At 36.6% G+C, this 24,241-nt stretch overlaps 2 protein-coding genes across 2 annotated transcripts in view; both read right to left on the bottom strand.

The window, feature by feature from the left end:
- LOC141843444 (two-component response regulator ORR9-like) overlaps window positions 1–13,403 on the bottom strand; it is a 13,843-nt gene extending 440 nt beyond the window's left edge. The window contains exons 1-5 of the mRNA XM_074731504.1: window positions 13,307–13,403; window positions 12,576–12,596; window positions 10,884–10,957; window positions 10,718–10,795; window positions 10,582–10,649 (exon numbers count right to left, since the gene is read on the bottom strand). Of these exons, the coding sequence (XP_074587605.1) occupies window positions 10,582–10,649; window positions 10,718–10,795; window positions 10,884–10,957; window positions 12,576–12,596; window positions 13,307–13,394 (329 nt within the window). The 5' untranslated portion in view covers window positions 13,395–13,403. The remainder of the gene's footprint in view (window positions 1–10,581; window positions 10,650–10,717; window positions 10,796–10,883; window positions 10,958–12,575; window positions 12,597–13,306) is intronic.
- A 5,276-nt stretch (window positions 13,404–18,679) lies between these two features.
- LOC141843170 (protein LATERAL ROOT PRIMORDIUM 1-like) lies at window positions 18,680–20,527 on the bottom strand. Its single transcript, XM_074731208.1, has 2 exons — window positions 19,252–20,527; window positions 18,680–19,180 (listed from the first exon to the last, which is right to left on the bottom strand). The coding sequence occupies exons 1-2, from the start codon at window positions 19,904–19,906 to the stop codon at window positions 18,840–18,842; spliced, it is 996 nt and encodes a 331-aa protein (XP_074587309.1). The 5' UTR covers window positions 19,907–20,527; the 3' UTR covers window positions 18,680–18,839.
- Between the last annotated feature and the right edge of the window lie 3,714 nt (window positions 20,528–24,241).

Raw genomic sequence — 24,241 nt, 5'->3', positions numbered from 1 at the left:
CATATTTAATTCACATCCGATAATAACGGAACGGACTAACGGATTCTACATATTTAATCCACATCCAATAATCCGAAACCCGATAAACTTTAGTTAGATTACTAAAATGGGTTCGGTTCGTATCCGCGTATATAAATTATAATTAAGCTCACTTTAAGATATTAAATCCAACAATCTCCCACTTGAGCTACATGTGTATGTATATGATATACGATTATAACTTCAATTGATATCAAATTCTATGAGTACAAAATACCTCTATAAATAATATGGTCCATTAACTTCATTGGAATAGGACTAAAGAGGTCATAATTGTTATATATGTTTGTAACAAGCCCTAACAATAATCATAATACCAATGTCATAATGACATAGATCAAGATGTGGATATGTAGTATGAAAATTATATGAAATATGATCAATACATGTCAATTTTTAATTGGTCCTGAATGACCCAAAAGAGTTTGATCATATTTGTAAATACTTTATACTAAAGTGCAATAACAAATCATGATTCAAGCCTTATGATTTCTAAAAGAATCTATATTATATTTACAAATATTAAATGCTAAACTGCAATAGTAAATCATGATATTTTATTTCAGAGTGTCAAACAAACATATAAATACTTATTAATATTTTTGAACTTTAAGTACGTATAAATATCAAAATAAAATATTTATCTTTATTAATAAATATAGAGCAATAAAATATATATAGATCCCACTATATGAATTCTTCTTCCATAAGAACTCACATATCCACAACATGCGCATGAAACACCTTAGGCACCAAGCCCCTTATGAGTGGATCTGCCAATATAAAATCTGTATTGATGTGCTCTATCATTACCTGATGACTCTGAATTCTTTCTTTAACTGCTAGAAATTTGATGTCAATGTGTTTGGATTTCGACAAACTACGATTATTTTTGACATAAAAAATTCTGTGGCTTTATTATCACAGTTAATCTTTAATGACCTATCAATACCATTAACGATACGCAGTGTTGTGATAAAATTTCAAAGTCAAATTCCATGATTGGATGTTTCGTAGCATGCTATCAACTCTGCCTCTATAGTAGAAGTGGCTACTAACGTCTAATACTAGGCTTTCTACCTGTCCACATCTCGAATGAGATTTTATTTACTGTCTTACTTGATACTCTGTTAAGTAGGTAAACTGCAGTCTTATGTGCCTCACCCCACAAAGATTCAGATAAAGAAATAAAAGTCAGCATACTTCTTACCAAATCTTTTAGGGTACGATTGCGTCGCTCAACTACACCATTCTGACTGGGAGTACCAGACATGGTATACTGAGGCACAATCTCATACTCTACAAGGTAATTCACAAAAAGTCTTGGACATTGTTCACCTGATCCATTATATCGACCGTAATATTCACCTCCACGATCGGATCAGACAATTTTAATTTTCTTACCTAGTTGATTTTCAATTTCGGCTTTGAAAATTTTGAACATGTCTAAAGATTGCAACTTCTCACGAATGAGGTACAGATAGTTGAATCGAGAGTAATCGTCTATGAAGCTAATAAAATATGTATATCCATTTCAAGATGCCTTAAGGAATGATCCACAAATGTCTATATGTATTAGCTTCAAAACATCACTACAACGACTCGCCCTCTTATTGCTTTTGTTTGTTGTCTTTCCCTTAACACACTTGATACAGACCTCAAAGTCTGTCATGTCAAGAGAATTGAGAATTTCATATGACATTAACCTTTCTAGGTGTTGTTTGGATATATATCCTAAACGCCTATGCCACAATATAAATGAATTCTCATTAATCAATTTACGTTTTATACTAATACTATGCATAATTACGTTGTCAACCATAGGAGTTATGGTGTTTAATTTATAAAACTTATCAACCAAGGAACCATTGTCAACCAATGTTGAATTATAGAAAATATTGAAAATTTTATTTTTAAATGAACAAGAATAACCTGATTTGTCCAAACAAGAAATTAAAATTACATTCCGTCGAAAAGACGGTATAATAAATGTATTTTTTAAATCTAAAAAAATATTGATTCCTAAACAAAGCCTAAAAACACCAATCGAATCAACTTTAGCCTTTCTTCCATTTTTCGTATAAATGTATCTTTCACCATCAAACAGAAGACGGCTCTTGAAATAACTCTGCATAGTGACACTTATATGAGTAGTAGCACCGGTATCTATATACCAAGTGTTCAAATTGATTTCTGAACTAACAAAGTTAAGAAGTTTACCTTTCTTTACACGCCAATTGGCGTATTTGAGGCAATCTTTCTTCATATGACCTTTCTTTTTGCAGAAATAACAAGTTGACTCCTTATCTTGTTTCTTGTGCTCCTTATGGTTAACATTTCCAGAATCTATAGTTTGCTTTCTCTTTCCTTTATTATTGATCCTTTTCTGTTTCTTGTTTGGACCTCGAGAATCAGATGCTAAGTGAGCACTTTCAGGTATCTCGTGCCTCAGTCTCTTCTCTTCTTGCACACACTGAGTTATAAGCTTATTTAATGTCCATTTATCCTTTTGAGTATTATATGAAATCTTCAAAGTAGTAAACTGTGCAGGCAAAGACATCAAGACAAAATGCACTAATATAGATTCAGATATTTCAAGATTAAGTGCTTTCAGACTTGTGGCAATATTAGACATCTCCATAATATATTCTCTGATATTTTCTTTACCGTTATAGCGCATAGTTACCAACTTCGAAAGAAGTGTGGTAGTCTCAACCTTTTCGTTTGCAACAAAACGGTCTGCTAATTGGCTTAGAAAACTTTTAGCATCTTCTCCTTCAGTAATAAAGCCTTTAATTGGTGTCGGTATGGAAAGCTTCATGATACTTAGACACATACGGTTTGATCGCTCCCACTTTTCAAATTCAGCCCTCTGCTCTTTGGTGCTAGCACTAGTCAGAGGTGCAGGGCGATCATATCTCAATGCACAGTCTAAGTCCATGCAACCCAAGACTATGAGAATGTACTCTTTCCATTCAGCAAAATTAGAACCAGTTAAAGTGGGGATGTGATTAAGACTAACAATTACTGATTGCACTGAAATAATAAAAGGGAGAAAATAATGTAAGCTCACGATTTAATCAATATAAAAAACAATTATAAGTAATAAAATATGCAAATAAAGCATATAATTGGGCTCTTTATGAGATATCAAGTACAACATTGCATTTTATTCTTTGGACTAAAATGTAATTTGTTAGTGGTACGACGCTTTATATGAGTTATATATTTGTTCATAATTTACATTAACCTTAATCAGCCACATAATATGTCTTCCTTTCGGCCGACATATTTTTGTGCATGATCTGAACAAAATAAATTTGTTCTTTAGTTGTAAGTTATCTTGAACATATATTTGACATAAAAGTAATTTTTCTTTGGACCAATTACTTTTAACATAGATATATGTCTATCGACACATAATGCACTAAACCTATTTAATGTGCCTTCCTTTAGGCCGATACAATAATTTAATTTAGTAACACGTGTGTAAATAGACCCTAGAAGACCCGAGGAGCTTTCACCAAGCAGATAAGCCAAAACCTAACTCAACCCGGCAGCCTCCTTTTGGGTTTTGTTCGCAAAAGAATGGGGAAAGGAATTAGGAAAGGAAATCACCCTTAAATCCTCCCTGAAATCATAATAACAAATAAATAAATAGATAAATAAAAATAAAATGTTCTTATTCCCTTATGAATCGCTCAATTTAAATAAATAAATAAAAATAAAAATGTTCTTATTCCCTTATGAATCATACAATAAATTGAGTCTATTTCTAATTCAACCTATTCACAATAAATTTTGGAACGAACTTGCTACAAATCGCTCGGTAAGCACGATCTTGTAAACCATGAAATACAATGAAAGACAACTTGGCTTTGATACTAATTGATAGAATTTGTAAATCCTAAGTAGTATAATTAAGTTCTATAAATCGAATAAGAACTTGAATAATTAAAAATATAAATAAAATAAGAATCTAGTTTCAATGTAACATGATTTAAGAAATAAAATATATAAATAATGATAAATAACCTGATTGGAGAGTCATTATCCTTGTCCTGCAATGTCAACTGCTCAATCCCTATGGAAGAAGATTAAGCGGAAGTAAGAGAATGATCTTCTAAAGGAATTAGGGTGACGACATCGTAACACCTTCATCAATAGAAAACAAAGACGAGATGTTAATTATACCTAAACCCTTAGGGACTAAACTCTATATATAGAAGTTTGATCCGTTATCAGCTCATAGATAATAACGAAACGGATTGACCTATTCTATATATTTAATCCATATCCAATAATAACAAAACGAACTAACAGAATCTACATATTTAATTCACATCCGATAATAACGGAAAGGATTAATGGATTTTACATATTTAATCCACATCCAATAATTTGAAATCCAATAAATATTAATTAGATCATTTAAATAGATTCGTTTCGTATCCATATATATAAATTATAATTAAATCCAACAGTTAAAAGAAGACAAATTACTCCAGAAAAAAAACTTCTGAGAATGCCCTAATTGTTCCGAGCCATGAGGAAAAAAAGGGGAAAAGAAGCGAAGCATACGAGGGGGAATTCCACATGGTTAGATTTTTGGCGGAAGGATAGACTTACAGCGATGATGTCGCGGTCGCACCACGGAATGTGATCGCCGCCGGTAAAAAAGCAGCCAACCGAGTCGAAGAACTCACGGATCTTGACATCCATGGCCACTCACTACCTAGGACGAAGGGGAGAAGAATTCCAAGACGGGCCATCAGTCGGTCAATGTAAAAGGGAGGAGAAACAGGATGGGGATGTTTGTGGATCTCCTCCAATGGGAATTTGAAGACGAATCCACAGATGTCGAGGACTTGTTTACACGGATGGAAAATTTGACGGACGGATGATCGAGCCGAAAGATGTCATGAACAACAATCCTTTCCCCGGTTTGCTTCAATGGATCGATAGAGGAAGAGAATGATTATATGCACAGAATCAATCTTTTTGAAAGTATGTTCTTGATTTGGGATCGGCATAAAAGTCAGTATGTGCTATGTTTTAGAATTAACGCTTTATTATATTTAATACATCAATGGGATGGGATTTCTCCAGTTATTTACATTTCCTATTTCTGAATCGCTCTAGCACTTCAAAATTGTCATCATTTCTCAGGAACTGATCACACCAGATAGCAGAATCTTAGTCTTCTCCTTTCTTGTGCAGATTCCTCATCCATGGCTTTCCTTTTGTTGCAGAAACCGCTATTGTCATGTCTGATCTTCTGCAGATGATGCTATTGATCTCACTGTCTTCTTCTTGATTTAGATGTCCCTCTTTTGATTTCCCTTTCAGTATGTGAGGCCTGAGCCTCTTCATGTCCGAGAGCCTAAGTGGCTTCAGAAAGAACTCTTCTGCTCCTCCTTCTAAGCATCTGCAGAAACTCGCTCAGAATATTTTAGATTTCAATTAAATAAAAAAATGAATTGAGATCAAACTTCTTTCTTTCTCACTTGTTTTGTTGGAAATCTAAACCAAACTTGCATTCTTAGAAGCCTAAATCAAATTGGATTGTTGGAATTCAAAACCAAATTGCTTAAGTTGTAAGGGCTAATTGTAAAAGTTTTCTTGGATACACCAAAATGGTGTCCAAGTACATGCAGCATTTGATTTAATGTGCAAGTGTAATATTAATTAATTAATTAATATAAAAATATTTTTAAATGCTAAAAATACTATAAATATTAATGCATTAAGTAGAATAAATTAATGTATTAAATATCACATGCACGAAAATATTTTTAAATATTATAAATTAATATTATTTAATTTAATTGAATTAATTTTGTAAATTTTATATATTATAAATTTATATTAGTTATTAACTTTGTGTAGGAAATGGTGTCTCTTGGACACCAAATTGGTGTTGAAAGAGCACCAAAATGGGTTTTATGGTTGGAGATGGTCTAAGGGCTAATTGAGTTGTCTTGATTGTCCAAAATGTCTTCCTTTCTCATGGCTATATAAACCAAGTTGTAGCAAGGATAAAATGCATTGTGAGTGAAAAAAAGTTCTTCTTCAAAATTGTTACACTCCTCTTTTCCCAAATTCTACATCTCCTCTCCCTTCAATTGGTATCAGAGCGAAGTGAGGTTCAAGAAAAATGGCTTCCAGAAATATTGCGACTCCATTTCCGCATACTTTCAATGGAGAAGATTTTGATTATTGGAGCAGTAGATTTCAAGTTTGGTTGAAAGCTTTTGATTTATGGAATATAGTCGACAAAGGATTTCTTGAGTTCGAAGATGAAGAAGGCTTGAGTGATGCCGAAAAGAAAGCTTTGGTGGACAACCGGAAGAAGGATATTCATGCTCTAAATCAAATCAATTTTGCAATAGACAAAGTGGTGTTCGAGAAAATCCACAAAGCAACAACATCGAAGCAAGCTTGGGAAATTCTACAAAAAGCTTATAAAGGTAATGAACAAGTGAAGAATATTCAACTTCAAATTTTGAAATCAGAATTTGAAAAATTAGAGATGAAAGAAAATGATAAAGTTGCTGAGTATTTCACAAAAATTGGTTCTATAGTGAATCAAATGACTTCAAACGGTGAATCATTGGAAGATTTCAGAATTGTACAAAAGGTACTTCGTTCTCTTCCTGAAAAATATTTTAGCCTTGTTACTGTTATTGAACAGACAAGAGATTTGAAGAGCATGACTTTAGAAGATTTACAAAGTATCTTGAAAGCTCATGAAGTGAAGATTAATTTATTATTTCCCTCATCACAACAATCTGATCAAGCTCTTAAATCCCAAGTTTCTATTAGAGGTCGTGGTTCATCCTATCACGGCAGGTACAAAAATTTTAGAGGACGTGGTGATTTAAGCTCTCACGGAATAGGAAGAAATCAACAATATCATCAAAGTGACAACAATGAAAATCAAAGCTTCAAATTTCAAAGAGGAAGAGGAGATGGTGGATATCAAAGAGGCCGAGGACGTGGTTATATTAAATGTGGCTATTGTCATAAACCAGGACATAAAGTTGCAGATTGTTGGCACAAACAACCAGATGATAAGAAACATGGCTATATCAAATGTAGTCATTGTCACAAGCCTGGACATAAAGCTGCAGATTGTTGGTTTAAGCAAGAAGATGACAAAAAAACTGAAAGTGGCTTCATTCATCAAAGTAAAGGTGAAGAAACTTTGTTGCTTGCTTCCCATGACAACAAAGTTGATGAAATGTGGTACCTAGACAGTGGGGCTAGCAAGCACATGACAGGTAACAAAAATCTGTTTTCCAGTTTATCTAAAATTGATTATAGTGAAGTCATGATTGGTGATGCTAGTACTCACAAAATTGAAGCAATTGGTGAGATTTGTTTTAAAACTAAATCTGAAAATATTGAGAAAATGTCTGAAGTTTATTTTGTTCCGGGTTTAAAAAGCAACTTACTTAGTGCTGGTCATCTTATGAAGAAAGGGTATGATCTGCATATGCATCATAATGCTTGCACTATATCAGGTTATTGCAAAGATTGGTGTGACTTCTAACAACTTATTTCCTCTCAAACTTGAAACCACAAATTTATCTTGTTTTGCTGCTGTTGATAAAAAGGTTTCAAAGTTGTGGCATGATAGGTATGGACATTTGAATTATGGAAGTTTAAAGTTGTTGTCAACAAAAGAGATGGTTAGAGGACTGCCAAAGATCGATCAAGTTGAAGAAGTTTGTGAAGCATGTCAACTTGGAAAGCAACACAGAGATCCATTCCCACAACAAGCATCTCGAAGAGCAAAAAGGCCATTGGAGCTTGTTCATTCTGACCTCTGTGGATATATGCCAACAGAATCACTTGGTGGAAGCATGTTCTTCATTACTTTCATAGATGACTTCACAAGGAAGGTATGGATTAAGTTTCTCAAAGAAAAATCTCATGCATTACAAGCTTTTAGAGATTTTAAAGTTGAAGTTGAGAATTATACTGTGCTTCGCATCAAAACTTTGAGAACTGATCGTGGCGGCGAATATATTTCAAATGAAGCTGAGAAATATTTTAGAGAACATGGTATAAGGCATGAGTTGACAGCTCGTTTTACACTACAACAAAATGGTGTAAGTGAAAGGAAAAATAGAACCATTGTTGAAAGTATGAGATGCATGCTCAAAAGGAAAAATTTACCAAATGAATTTTGGGCAGAAGCTATTTCTTGTGCAGGTTACCTTATCAATCGTTCTCCAACAAAAAGTTTGGAAGATTGCACACCACATGAGGCATGGTATGGAAGAAAGCCTGATATTCAACATTTAAAGGTGTTTGGGAGCGTTGCTTATTCACTCATTCCGCAAGCAAATAGAAACAAGTTTGATGACAAATCTGAAAAATGCATCTTCATTGGATATAGTGAAAGAAGCAAAGCCTACAAGTTATATAATCCAAAGACCAAAAGGATAGTGATAAGTCGTGATGTTCGTTTTGATGAAGATGCAAATTTTGAAGATACAAAATGCATAGGAAAGGATATCCATATTCCTTTAATTAGTGAACAAGAATCAGAAGAAGACAATTCTCCTTATTCACCAAGAAATTCACCAAGTTTTTCAACAAGTCCTCCTCCAAGGAAAATGAGAAGCGTGCAGGAACTCTTAGATTCAACTGAGCCTATTGAATATCATGATTCTATATTTTTTGCTTTCTTTGCAGGAGAAAAACCAATTTTATTTAATGAAGCAAATCAGAAAGAAGTATGGAAAAAGGCCATGAAAGAGGAGATAGCTTCCATTGAAAAAAATGGAACTTGGGAGCTCACTGATCTTCCTCCACATAAAAAACCCATTGGTGTTAAATGGGTATACAAGATCAAAAGAAATGCAGATTGTTCTATCAATAAGCATAAAGCAAGGCTTGTAGCAAAAGGATACAAGCAAAAAGAAGGAGAAGATTTTAAAGAGGTATTTGCTCCCGTATCGAGACTTGATACTATTCGATTAATGATCTCTCTTGCAGCTCAAAACAATTGGAAAATTTTTCAAATGGATGTCAAATCAGCATTTCTGAATGGTGTTCTTCAAGAAGAGATCTATCTTGAACAACCTCCTGGGTTTGTTAAAAAGGGAGAAGAAGATAAAGTCTACAAGTTGAAAAAGGCTTTGTATGGGCTAAAACAATCGCCAAGGGCTTGGTATAGTTGCATCGATCATTACTTTGAGAAGAATGGTTTTCTAAAATGCCCATTAGAGCATACTCTCTACACCAAATCCAATCCATATGGAAGCTTCATATTTGTAAGTCTTTATGTTGATGATCTTATTTTTACTGGCAATGATTTGAAGATGCTAGATGATTTCAAACTTTCAATGAAAAATAAATTTGAGATGACTGATTTGGGAGAATTACATCATTTTCTTGGAATTGAAGTTTTAAGATCTAAGCATGGAATTTTTATCACTCAAGAGAGTTATGCAAAAGAAATTTTGAAGAAATTCAGAATGAAGAATGCAAATCCTATTTCAACTCCTTGTGTTATAGGATTAAAGTTGAGCAAGTATGGTGAAGGGAAACTAGTTAATCCAACTACATTTCGAAGTTTAGTTGGAAACTTGATGTACTTAACTACTACAAGGCCAGATATTATGTATGCTGTAAGTTTGGTGAGCAGGTTTATGGAGCAACCATTTTCTAATCACTGGGAGGCAGCAAAAAGAATTCTTAGATATGTGAAAGGAACTCTTGATTATGGCATCTTCTATCAAACATATATACTAGTTAATCTTGTTGGTTATACTGACAGTGACTTAGCACGAAGTATCAATGATAGCAAAAGCACCTCAGGCTATGTTTTTGATCTTGGAAGCGGAGCTATAGCATGGTGTTCATAGAAGCAGTCTACTATTGCACTATCTACTACAGAAGCAGAATACATTGCCGCTTCTTTTGCAGGATGTCATTTACTTTGGTTGCGTGGAATTCTAGAGAATCTCAAGCATGTTCAAGAAGGTTCAACAACCTTATTCTGTGACAACAATTCAACAATTTCAATTTCAAAAGATCCAGTTCTTCATGGAAAAACAAAGCATATTCGAATTCGATATCATTTCTTAAGGGAGCTTGTGAATGAAGGTATTGTTCATGTTGAATATTGCAGGACCAATGAACAAAAGACTGATATCTTCACTAAACCACTCGGAGGACCTATTTTCAAAAGAATTGTGGCAAGCTTAGGAATGAAGAGCAAGTTTGGTTTACAGGGAGCATTGTTGGAAATCTAACCAAACTTGCATTCTTAGAAGTCTAAATCAAATTGAATTGTTGGAATTCAAAACCAAATTGCTTAAGTTGTAAGGGCTAATTAAGTTGTCTTGATTGTAAGTACATGCATTTGATTTAATGTAGGAAGAACCAAAATGTCTTTGGGCTTCCTTTCTCATGGCTATATAAACCAAGTTGTAGCAAGGATAAAATGCATTGTGAGAGAAAAAAAGTTCTTCAAAATTGTTACACTCCTCTTTTCCCAAATTCTACATCTCCTCTCCCTTCATGTTTATCCTGGAAGGCATGTTCTCTGATGACATAATCACTACTGCAATGCCCTTGAAGGAAGATGACCCCTGCAATTGAAGAACACAAGCTGAAACAAGAAGACAAATGTTTTGCATCAAAGAAAGGTGAAGTATACCTTGATCCTTTTGAGAAGGTCATACCCTGTCATCCCTGGCATGGAGTAATATGTTATGATCAGATTCACCTCTGTTTCCTGCATCAGCAATCTAAATTAGCAGCAAAGGAGAAAATTTTGGAAAAGGATAAGGAATTGAGGGGCTGAAATGGATCAGAAAAATTACATTATGTTCTGATGAAGCAGTCGCTGACAATCCCAGGAATTCAAGAGCCTTGCTTCCTGGATCCACAGTGGCAACTGAAGCACCAAATACGCATACAAGCTTGTTATCATAAAAGTGAAGAGCAGGGATTGATAAATGCATCAGAGACTGAGCTTGTTATCATAAAAGTGAATATTATTTTTAAGTAATTTTTAGAATTTTTGGTATTTAGAGTAGTTTTGAAAAGTTCTATTTTTTATTTTAGAATTTTTTAAATCCGTTTACGATTTTTAGGAATTGAGTCGGTTAAGAAAATTTTCTTTTATTAGGAATTTTTCTTTTCGAGTTTGTTAAGAAATTTTTCTTTTTATTAGAAATCTTTCTTTTTGAATTTGTTAAGAAAATTTTCTTTTTATTAGGAATTTTTCTTAGAGTTTGAGTCTATATAAATATGTTATGAGTTGATGTTTAGGAGAAGAAGTTTTGGTTTAATAATATTTTCGGCAATGCCGTTTATTTCCCTATCTCTTGTTATTCTTCCGAATTAACAGATTTTAGAAGATTGTTTCCGGCGTTCGTAGGTGAACCCACGGATTCAATATTGCCCCCGGGATAATCACTATCCCGTCCGGCGTCAGTTGATATCAGAGCTCTCAAGATTCGATGGATCGTCGTCAAGGTTGTTATCATGGTCGTGATAGACAGGTTCCGGCAGAGGAAGTCTCACACCGTGATCGTAACACCGAAGACGAGATTCTTGATGCACAGAGACAAGTTACGGAGTTGTTCCAGCGTCTAGCGGTGCAAGATCTTGAAGATCGTGAGGTTCGTGATCATGATCGTGAAAGGCAGGTTCTGGCTGAGGAAGCCTCGCATTGTGATCGTAGCACCCAAGACAAGATACTTGAAGATCAACAAAGACAAGTCATGGAATTATTCCAACATCTAACGGCGCAAGACCTTGAAGATCGTGAGGTACGTGGTCAAGATCGTAATAGGAAAGTTCCGGATGAGGAAGTCTCACACTGTGATCATAGTGCCCGAAATGTTAAAGATCGTAAGTTCTTTTCTTTTTACTTGGATACAATTTTTCTTTAGAAAGATATGGATGACAAGATCGAAATAGTCGGTGATCCAATTTATGATGAAGATGAGACTGAGTTCCAACATCTAACGGTGCAAGATCTTGAAAATCATGAGGTATGTGTTCAAGATTGTGATAGGCAGATTTCAGATGAGGAAGCCTCACACTATGATCGAAGTGTCCGAAATCTTAAAGGTCGTAAGTTCTTTTCTTTTTACTTGGATATAATTTTTCTTAAGAAAGATATGAACGACAAGATCGAAATAGTCGGTGATCCAATTTATGATGAAGATGAGACCGAGTCGTCAATTAGCGAGCCAGTGTATGACGAAGTATTTTATGGTGATGATTGTGAGATTCTAGATGACAGATTTGAGGATACAGTTTATGTTCGATCAGAAATACAACAACCACCTAGAGATTTAACTGAGTTAATATTAGATGATCTTTCCACTATTCCACCACTTACGCGATGACTTTTGATTCATCAGCACTTAAAGATTTTTTATTTTGAAGACACTATCCTGAACTCGAGGATGAGTTCTTTTCAACCTGGGACGTCTGATGCAGGAGCATCTAGCAACATGATTAGTTTATGTATTCTGATACAATTGTATTCTCCTTTGAGCTGTGATAAGAAGAAATCGAGGCTATCAACCACTCTTTTGGGCTTTGAAAAAGGACGATTGAGGCTACCAATAAGGAAGATGATCAACCTGTGACCTCCTGATGTCATATTTGTTAGTGGATCGACGAGAATTTCTAAAGCCCAGCAACTACTAGTGAACTTTATTGATTTGGTGCAAGACGATCCTCTTCCTGGGCGATCACCTGAGATTATTCTAAACTCGAGGACGAGTTTCTTTCAATCTGAGGCGACTGATGCAGGAGCATTCAAAGATTTTTATTATTAATTTTGATAAATTTTTTAAAATAATTTTTAGAATTTTTGGTATTTAGAGTAGTTTTGAAAAATTCTATTTTTTTATTTTAGAATTTTTTAAATCTGTTTAGGATTTTTAGGAATTGAGTCGGTTAAGAAAATTTTCTTTTTATTAGGAATCTTTCTTTTCGAGTTTATTAAGAAAATTTTCTTTTTATTAAGAATCTTTTTTTTTTTGAATTTGTTAAGAAAATTTTCTTTTTATTAGAAATCTTTCTTAAAGTTTGAGTCTATATAAACATGTTATGAGTTGATGTTTAGGAGAAGAAGTTTTAATTTAATAATATTTTCGACAATGCTGTTTATTTCCCTATCTCTTTGTTATTCTTCCGAATTAATAAATTTAGAAGATTGTTTCCGGCGTTCGTAAGTGAACCCACGGATTCAATATTGTCTCCGGGATAATCGTTATCCCACCCGGCGTCAGTTTCTCAATGAGCTTCCTGTCCATGATGCTGTCATCTACAGCCAGGACATGGAACCTTGCCTCTGCTTCAACAGCCATAGAAAACTGATCAAGAAGAAGGAGAAGTTCTTTGTTTTCATTGTTTGTCTTATAAACGCCCTCGGTGACCCACCAAATCCAAAGAGAGATCCGGCCAGATCTAGTTACGTCCTTGCACTAAACGCCAAGGAACAACAACCCACATGGCCAACGTTCTCACTCTTTGGGAATATATAAACTACTACTGCATAAATATTTTCCATTAATCGACATGAACTGTATTTCTATTAATTCGTACATTGAATTTATTTACTCATTTCACGTGCAAGAGTGGCGTCGGTGGCCCATGCAATCGTTGGTTCAGATACGTTGAGTCAATGGAAGCCCAGCTTGTTCCTCCAAATTGAGCAGCAATTAAATGCGTCGGCTCGCAAGGACATGACCTTTCATTCAAAGATTTGCTACCTAAAAACAATCTTCTCTTTCTCTTTCTTAGTGATCGTTTAATTGTGAAGCGAATCAAAGATCCAAAGATGATATTTTATACTCAACGGTGGTGATATTGTCATCTAGAAAAGATATTATTCTATCTTGCTAAACCTAACAACGTTCTTGAGTGTAGATGTCCCTCTTGGAAGGACCATGACTTTACTATATCTTGAGTAGTTAGAAAATGGCTTATAATAGTATAAATAGAAGATGTCAGCTTGACGATGTTAAACAGATAGAGTGGGGATGATGTGAGAAGAGGGAGGTGAAGAGACACATTTGAATGATCTTGTTCTATGTAGTAAAAATGAAATTTGTCATCTCAACAATCTCACACGATTAATTTTACAATCATCTGTGAAAAAATAAATAAAAAAACTACAATTGACTACTATGGAGGAGAACATTACTTTGACTCGTCGAGATTCGACCCTTGTTAACTATAGTAAGGAATGATCTTGTTCCCAATTGATGTTAAAGCAGTTTTTTGCAACTTAATAATCCATTGATGAAAGAGATGCAAAATATATGTGAAACTAAGAATCAATTGTCTATCTCACTTCACGTAGAGTCGTTGTTTACTTTATCCTATGTCCCCTGAACATAATTGAATTGGTTACGAGAAAGCAGATTTGTTGAAGTGGACAAGGATCGAATCTCGATAAAGTCAAAAAAATACCCTCCTCTATCGTGGTCAATTGTAACTTTTTTATTTACTTCCTCATAAATAATCGTGGAATCGACCGTGTAGGATCCACTAGGATAATGAATTCCACATTTGCTAAAGTTGTTTACCTTATCCTTTACGTATTACGTTATCTTTGATCTTACTAACTTTATGTAAACAGGATTTATTGTGTTTTTTCTGATTAATGGATCACATGCAGATAGTTTAGCATTCAGATCTCATGTTAAAACACAACCCTACTGCCAAGAAATGAATATTATAAATATGCGATGAAATCGAACAATACCTTCTTTCGTCATGACCAACTGTAATTTTTTGATTTACTTCCTTATAAATGATCGTGAAATTGACCGTGTGAGACCGCTGGAGTGACAAATCCACCTTTTTACAAAATAATATTATAAATATGTATAAACTATCCTCTAAATTTATTCGATAAATAATCATAAAAAAATCATCTATTTTCCAAATTAATTAGATGAAATCAGACATCATACCAAAAAATTAAAAATAAACTGCATCATCCTATCTTATCATCATCATCACCATCATCAAAACATTGAAATTAGAGTTACAGTTAACTAAGAATTTAGTATTGCATCACCTTGCTTTTCTTTTAAGAAAAGGCAGTCATTAGATTCTAATACAATCAAACTGTTTTAACTTCGACCTTTTTTATGATTTCACTAAAAACGAACACAGGAAAAAAACATGTTAGGTTGAAACTTGAAAGCTCTAAGCTCACCAATCGAGGCAGCTAAAAAGCTAGCTACACCTGTAGGGTGCTGGTGCGTGCTCAGTGGAGTGGCGTAGTTATTGTGTTCTCCCCAACAACTAATAAATTGCCGAGCTTTGTAGTGCGTGCAAAGGTTTACCGACCAAGCATTAAATAATCTTAATTCAGATCAGAGAAGATGCAATCATGTTAGTGCGATTTACTACACAACAAAAGAAAAAGTCAGATAGGTTAAGAAAAGCATATGGATAACACTGTAACATCATAGTTTCGATAATTTCTTTTATCAAAGCCACCACTAACCATTTTCTTATGATTACCAGGTGTTTACAATGATATATATTTTGTAAGCGATGTTCTAAAAGTTGATGGTAATAACCTACACAGCACTAACATGATAAGGAACACACAAATAAGAAATTAATGGATCCTATTTGTTGGACTCAACAACAATCCATTCATAAAGAGCATCAAGCACATCCTTCATTAACATAACCAGCAATATTAAAGTTCATAGAAAGGCATACACTATCACGAGAAAGAAAATATATATACTTTACATAACAAAAAAGACTACGATATCCCCAATGTTAGGGATTCATCCCCCCAACAATAAAAAAAAAAAAGATTATCCAAGCTTTGAGTAACTACTAAATATATCAGGCCAACATATTCATATGATGTCTACACATCCTTTGATGAGCTTGTATCAAACACTAACTACAAACACAAGAATTGGCTCTTAGAGCAATCCATGAATCAAAGCAAATAATCAATGAGTGGTCATGACAACTAAAACTCTTGATAAAGCAGCAATAACACACTAAAAGGAAACATATTTTTCGTTAGTCCCTTGCAAACTCTTAGAATCAACAAACCAAACTGTATAGTTACATAAAATTCTGAAGATAATGTCTCATTATAAGATTACTTAAAAGGATTTCCTCATTAAACTATGACTAACTTCCATATAAGATTAAAAGTTCATCACTAATCAAAAACCGTAAGAGAAAGTTTTCAATAAACTAACTCAATTAAGGAAACAAAAGGGCATTTCAGCTTTATAGAAGTCAACTAAGGAACTTCTTAAAAGATCAACCAGATACTAACCTTTGAGCTGTTGTTGTATTAATAGAATATTTCTTGTTCAGTAAAAGGAAACCAAATTTGGATTTGATAGTAATTCTATTTTAGCCAAAAAAACTATAATTGAGGGTGATGATTGAGATATGAGGAAATTAATTATAGGGACATCTAACAATGTATAGAGCTGTGAAATCCAAATATATTAGATGAAGGAGAACAATTAATCATGTGGCATCAAAACTACTGATCCATCAGTATTAGTATGCAAATTTGGCATGAATATTAAAAGAACACCCAGATATATATATACAAATATGAAATGAAAGAATTTAGACCGATATCAGATGAGAGACTAGGTTTGATGATCATTCAGCTAGCTAGTCATGATGAAAGCAAAAGTGGAAATTATTTCAAAATTTTGAAGAAATTTAGCATAGTAATGTCAAGTAGCACAGTCCAAAAAGAATCATGTCATTCTAGAGCCAAGCTATAACCCAGCACTCATGATCATGATCACATGGAATATAATTCATTTAAAAATCCAAAAGCATTTGGTAGAATCTAATTTACACTATTTAAATATCAATAATTGCAAAAGGGGGAAAATCAACCAGACCAATGACGGAATTTAATTAGAGCTATTTTTATGTAAGTTCTCTTATTGATGTGTTTCTTCATGTATGGATAACTCCTAATTAAAATTCTTGATCTCCAGAAGTTCTTAAAAGTCTTCATCATCTGTCAAAATAGCTATGTAATAGTTTGACATATATACTTGTTATTGAACTTATCAACCATATAAAATTGTTCTGAAACATGAATTAAATTGCTAATCAGAATTTATAAATTAATGTATAAATTTTAGTTCTCACTATCTCTCTCTGCCTGTATAATTACATATATGACAATTATTTAATTAAATACTCAAACAAACATGATTGTGAACCAGTAAGATAAATGAAATCAATTAGTTATGGAAAAATGGTAATAACAAAGAATTTCAGTATAACGACTTTCAACAAAAGGAGTGATCAACAAGCTAAATCCTATGCATAATCCAGGGAGTTTTATCTTCCACACCAGCTTACACTAATTTGATGATCAATCAATTTCAGAAATAGAATAAAAGATCAAAAGTAGTTATTTTGATCTGTCTCACGAGTATTACCTTTAAATTATATTGTAACTTGAAAATAAAAAAAAATTGTAGTGGTGATTAACTTAGAAATTTCATGAAGTACTATTATTGAACAAGATAATTTGAGTATATGAGTTGGGTTGTGCATTTTGATTAGTGCTGTTACAAGAAATAAACTGAAACAAAGCATGGAGAAATGATGAGGATATTTAATAATTGAGTAAATTTCAACAAAGAACTAAAACGAAAAGGCATATGGATCTAACACTTAAGTTAAGTTTACATTCCTCAAGTTTAAGTTAAAAGTCGTGCATATATATAAAAAAGTATAATTTAGATATTCAATTCTGATCCGATAAATTTTAGAGGTCACTAATCCAGTCTAATCCTATAAAAATTTTCCATCTACCACCTAGATAAATTGAAAAGTCCAAAGGGATCTTAATGTCAAGTGTCATAAAATTTTCAAACTCATCGTATATAAAATCTCAGATATAATATCACACCTCTTATCGTGTAATGTTCCACCGCTTTCCATAGCACTGAAAACTCTGGGCAAAGTCAAGCAGCATATACAATCGTTAATCGTGGGTGTCATGCTCAAGGATAATGATCGATAAAAACCAATACAAAGCCGAAAACAAATAGGGAAAAAGTAAACAAAACTGACACTGTGAAAGGACAGTCAATAGTGAATCCTACAAAAAAAAAATGATAACATCAATAACAATCCTAGTCATTGTTCGCGTGATAAAACCATTAACCATTCATCACTATTCAACGTCTACTGTTCCGATCTTTGAGCTACCCTGATGTGTATGGCATGAGTTGACGGGATGACAAAAGGAGCAGGCTGAACAGAAGACGTGGAATCACATCACACAACCCTTTCGGCCTTGGAAAAGAAAGAACCCACAGCAACCATGCTTTTAAGTAACTTGGCACGTACACACACTTAGATTGGAAAAAAAAAAACTCTACTAGTCTCGATGCAACTCCCTCCACCACACGCTATCTTCCCTCATAAACAAGTTCAGAAACTACACATGACAACTGCATCAAAGCTACTAGTTCAACTATACATGAAGTTACTACCATTAACAAATTGGCCAGGAGATGGCCCCCATGGCGAACTGAGCAGCGCGATTTGCACTGCACCACTTTCACGTCTCTATTTGTCAATGAAAGCTGCAGGGAATCAAGGCCAGTAACAGTGCAAGAAATAATGGTGATCGGTAGCATTGAAATGGCGTTATAAGACGAGACAGTATCATCACCATGAATTAAATAAAAAGGAAGATATAATCGCCTCAAGCAAAACGAAGAAAGATAAAGGAACATACTGTTACAACAAAGCATCGGGATGATTTATCCGTTTATTTGATTATCGTAGTGGGTGCTTCCAACCAATCCACCGCCGAAGGCGTCCGACGGAGACTGCATCGTCGATGAAGAAGCACCGCCGAAGCGATTTCCGAGGTGCAGCTCCGAGATGTTGGGTATAGAGCTCTCCTTGCCGTCGTCGGAGTGGCCGCCGCCATCATCGAGGCCGTGGTCGTAGAGGAAGCCTTTGAAGACCCGACCGCCGATCTTGACCATCGCGTGGTAGGCGTACTCGTCCTCGCCGTCGTCGATGGAGGTCACGCGCACGCACTTGAACAACGCTGGCGCTCGCACGTGGCCGGGGAGATTCTCTTTGACGCTGGCATCTGCGTGAGAAACAAAGCAAGATGAAATTTTTAAAAGTTATGAAAGGTTTTGCTTTGATCAATTCAATTACCTTGGTGGCTGGAGGTGGTGTCAAAGCTACGAGTGGTGTTGGAGGTGGAGGTGTGGGAGGCGGTGGTGGGCTGAGAGGAGACAAGGCGGGGCTTCTTGGTGGCGGAGGTGGAGGTGGAGGTGGAGGCGGCAGCAGAGGTGCCAATCTGGCGCTCGCGACGGCGGGCGGCGGGAACCCACGTGCTCTTCACGTGTGTAGAGCACTCAAACCCCCGGCTCTTGCAGCAAGTCCGGCAGCGGCGGTGACTGCAATCTTTCTTAGCCTGGTTGCCGCAGTCCTGACACGTGGACGCGCCAACGCCAGCCGTGGCGCCGATAATTACGCTGGATTCCAGCATCGGGATTGGCTTCCGAAGGTAATTATAGAGGGTAGGGTTAGGATTAGGATTAGGGTTAGGGTTGGTTTCATTGTGTGCTGGAAGCGGGTGACCGTCGTGGTGATACAGTGCCGCCTGCGGCTGGGCGGGTTGCCAGATGTGGATCCCGCCGCCTAGCTTTCCCCGGACGGCAGGACTGTCGTCATCGACGACGCACGGGGTGGCGGCGAGGAGGGGGATGATGGCGGGGTGGTGATCCGCGCCGGAGAGCAACGATTCATGGTGGTGCTGCAACGACGCGGCGGAGGCGAACACCACCGTGCCCATATCAGCAGGCATCCCGTAATTAACGGTCTGCCGCCCGCCGCCACCGGTCGCGGAGGAGCTACCCCCGGCCGCCCATACTACGCCCCCGGCGGCTCCGCTTCCGCCGCCGGCATTGAACCCGAGGCAGAGGTCGTCTCCCCGGTCGGCGACGGCGGAGGATGCCGCCCAGTCCGCGAAGGCTCCGGTGTCCGAAGGGAAGCGCCTTGCAGAAGCCACCCCGCCTGCTTTTATTCTCTCCTCTCCCTTTCCTTTCCCTGCCTACGCTCGCCAAGCCTTTGCTTCACACTCAACCTACACGCTAAAATCCCTCTCTCACCGTTCTTTTATTATTATTATTTTTACAATTTTCTAATTGAAACTGGAAAGGAAAAAAGAAAAAAAAAAGGAAAAATGATAGTTATGGAGCTCTGCAGACTGCAATTCCTCTGGTTCGACTTGGGAGTGGGAGTACCTTCTGGGCTACTCTCCTTTCCTTAGTAGCTTTTCATCCCTTTCCTTTCCGTTTCTCCCCTCTCTCCTCACTTATCTTTCCTTTCCTTTTTCCTTCGCCTGTTCTTTCTTTCTTCCTACACGCTCGCGAGTAACGTGCTCTCGTGACCTACAACTGGAGACGTCAATTACTCGATGGCGATGTCCGAACCAACCAAATCGAGATTTGGCGACGTGGTTCGGAGCCAATAATTGCGTCCCGAACCCAGATTTGATCGTCGCTCATTCCTTCTGCAATTGCTTTCATTCCATGCATGTGGAGATTTTTTTAATAGTTACATGTGAGGTTGAAAATTTTACAGCAAAAACACGTACTGCTGCTTCTTCTGCAATATGGCCTTTGCGTTTTTGACCCTTCTCTCTATTAACGGAAGCGAGGAGGAGGGGGGAAGCAGAGATCGGAGAGAGATATGGAGAGACTGAGAGGGGCGAATTATTGAAGGTGGGAAAGCGGGCCCCGATGCGCGGCGTGATGGACCCGAGGAACCGCGAGTGTACGGAGTCCATCGCAGGGGAGCGCAGGCGCAACCCACTACACAGTCACGCTCACGCACCCGTAATTTCAGCAGCGGTTGTCTGCGACAGCAAGCTGGTGGTCGCTCGCTCGCTGCTGCTGCTTTGAAAACGTAACCGTGGTCCTGCTTTCTCGCAATGTTGATGATTTTGAAATGGGTAGCGAAAGGCCTGCGTCCCGCTGCAGCAGACTGCAGCTCAGTGCTGTGGGGATGGAGCTGACAGAGGACAGCGCCATAGCTTCCTTTACCCTCCAGATCATAAAGGCAGAGGTGGGGAGCCATGGGCTCCAATCTTAAGGGATGGAAGGTTCATGGTTCGTTGGCGTGGGCGGGGAAGCTGGGAAGTGAAGTCCCCGGTTGGCATGGCATGGCGTCGATCTGTAGGGCACGGATTGTGGCAGACTAGACCTGTATGCTAAATATGATGTCTGTGTGTCTGTGTCAGTGAATAGGGAGAGAGAGTAGCAGCAGAGGCAGGAAGCTGTCTCTGCCGCTGCTGCTGCCTCTGCTGCAGCAGCAGGAGTAGGGCAGTGGATGAAGATGAGCAAAGAGGTGTAGGCCTTCTTCTTGCATACTTGCTTTTTGGTGATGGCAGTACTGAATGCGCTGCCAGAATGTTTTCGTATGTGGATTTAGATGGGAGATCGGAGAGGGATGAAGGCAACAGGCCCACAGCTAAAAGGGCAAAAGCATGACAGGAATCAGAAATACCAGTTCATGATCCATGCCATGCGCAACGGCAAGAGGAGGATAATTATGGAAGACAAGAGGAAATTTTACCCAGTGCCAGTGGACGTCTTGCCAGCGAGAGGAAGATGGTACAGGAGCATATATATTTCTAACTGCAATTTAATGCTCCATGATAAATTTAAATTATTATAAAATATTTTTGTCTTCTCTGTGGAAAAAGAAAAATATATAAGAAGAATAAACCATTTGCAATGATTCACTCTTCAGATAATGGATGATGACCTCAGGTCCAGCAGAACCGGATCCATAGTTCAACCAAATAAGACAAAACCATTTTGCTTTTTAGGAAAAAAAAAACTTTTTTAACTAAAAAGAAATACGGTCTTGACCCAATGATAAACCTTATTCAAGAGATAAGGTCTTGAGGCATCATCACATGGATTGTTCGTCAAGTTTGGTGTGAGACAGGACGTCTCTAAAATTCTAAGAGTCTATTTATTTGGGTGAAAGGCTCATGAAATCATACATTCATCCTTTACGTACAATTGTGGCCATTTTCCATCATTTATGTACAACTTCTAACGTGCAGTTTCTTCGTTGATGATGTAACTTTATAAATTATTCTTACTGCATGTTCCTTGATCTATAACATACAATTTGCAAAGCATCATCTCGACATGAGACATGGTGCATGAGCTGGATTAGAGTAATGATGACTAGTGATTTTAGAAATAGTTTGGGAGAGAAGTCATCGTCAAAGTGATTGGCATTCCGGTCTTCATCAGCACGTTTTTATTTTGGAAGATTAAGAACAAAGGGCACTGGGACAGATCGCCACGCCAGGATCGAGGCTGTTGCTGTCAGCAAAGTCTCATCTCGGCGGCTAACAAAATCAACTCAAGATAAAGATATCTCGAAGAGGAAGACCAATTCTCGCTATGGTACAAACTGCAATTGAAAACCATAACACGTTTAAATTTTTAGTAGTTAAATGATAATTACCCTTTGTAATTCTCCCAGCCGCCTCAATCGGTGGATGCATCATGACAGCAAGTGGCTTGTTCCTGACCTCCAAGTGAAGGGAACTCTTGGTGAGACGACAAACGCCGTCCATATCATTGGCGGAGGAAGGCACAGTATCGTTCTCGCTATGGTACTACTCCAGCAGGCCATTGCGCAGTTCTTTGTCGTCTTCTCAACTCCAGAATATCTTAAATGAGGCGCACTTTTGACTGTAATTATTCTTCTCCTTAGAACCGTACGTTGCAATGCAATGTGCTTCCTTCTGGCGAGATTCTCGAGGAAGAAGCATACACAAACATGGAGAGGTTTGTTTTGGTTGCAGAACACAGGAGTTCGCCAAAATCCTCAGTCTGATGCCAACGTTGTTTTCCAAAAAATGGAAACATTTCATTAATTGATGAGCTATGTAGAATATTTCTGAAATCGTGTTCAGCAACATTATGGAAACACAAGCAAAAAAACAACAACAACAACAAAAAACTAGGTGCCTCTGTTTCTCTAATAAAATTTGCTGAGAATTGAGCAAGCCCATTGTTTATTCTTGGGAAAAATGCAAGCAATCAATTAACAATAGTCTTTGCATGCAATTTCAAATATGCATTAAAGTTGTAGTCATTGCAATTTTAGAGATTTTGAAAATTTTATTGTTTTAAGATCTTTAACAGAATCATCACAATGTAAATTTGCCACACAAACTCAATGGATAAAGCAGCATATGGAAAAAGAGAAAAGACATTTGATAACCCTACAGTGCAGCCATGTATATGCCTTGGCTGAAGTAACTATGAAATACACCTCAAAGAATGTCGATATCAAGGAAACACGCCAAAAGCTCCATAGGCAGGGAGGGACTGCCAAATTTCTCAACAACTTCAAAGAAATATAACCCCACAAGAATTTGAGACCACATAGCAAGTTGTATTTTTGAAGAATTTGAGACTTTTCTATTATCAAATTAATGCAAGTATCAAGCAGATAAGGTGGTGAGGTAATCACTAATTGTTAAACTCTATTACTCATCTTGTGAGAGTGATGCACCATGCCCATCCTTATCTGTTGAAAGAAAACCTTTTAAAAAAAAGTGTTAGCCTTCTCTTTTAGTATTAAATTGGCAAGACCCTGATTAATAAAACAGTTGTGACCATAAGTATCAAATATGATGTATCAAATGTCTCCTCCATAGTGAAGAGAGCAACAATAACAAATGCGGTTAAAGCATACCCAGTGTACTAAGAAGCTAAAGCCCATTACTTCTGAACGAGTTTGCACACAACTAAGCTCTGGAATAATGACACCAGTATATCAGGCCGAGCTCCTAGAGTAAATATGAATAGGTGCCTGCATATGAATGAATTAGATACAGACATTGATGAACCCATCTTCAATACTAATATTCAACTTTGATAGTGGTTTCTGTAGTAATTTATCATGGTAACCAATTATTTTTACAAATTTCTCTGAGCATACAATAAATTTAAATTCAGTCGAGAAAAGCTTTATGTTATCACAAAAAAAAATCAAAATTTACTAGAAAATATCTTATCCGTTTGGTGGTAATTTCATCAACTAGAAATAATTTAGTTGCATGTAAATCAAGTCTAAGGAACATACAAAGGGCTTCAGTAATACA

The sequence above is a fragment of the Curcuma longa genome, chromosome 12 (assembly GCF_044706935.1).
Source record: "Curcuma longa cultivar G26 ecotype Majalengka, Jawa Barat chromosome 12, ITB_CL_G26_1.1, whole genome shotgun sequence".
Classification (NCBI taxonomy): Eukaryota; Viridiplantae; Streptophyta; class Magnoliopsida; order Zingiberales; family Zingiberaceae; genus Curcuma; species Curcuma longa.
Note: the sequence above shows the minus strand (reverse complement) of the source record. Positions and strands in the feature narration are given on the sequence as shown.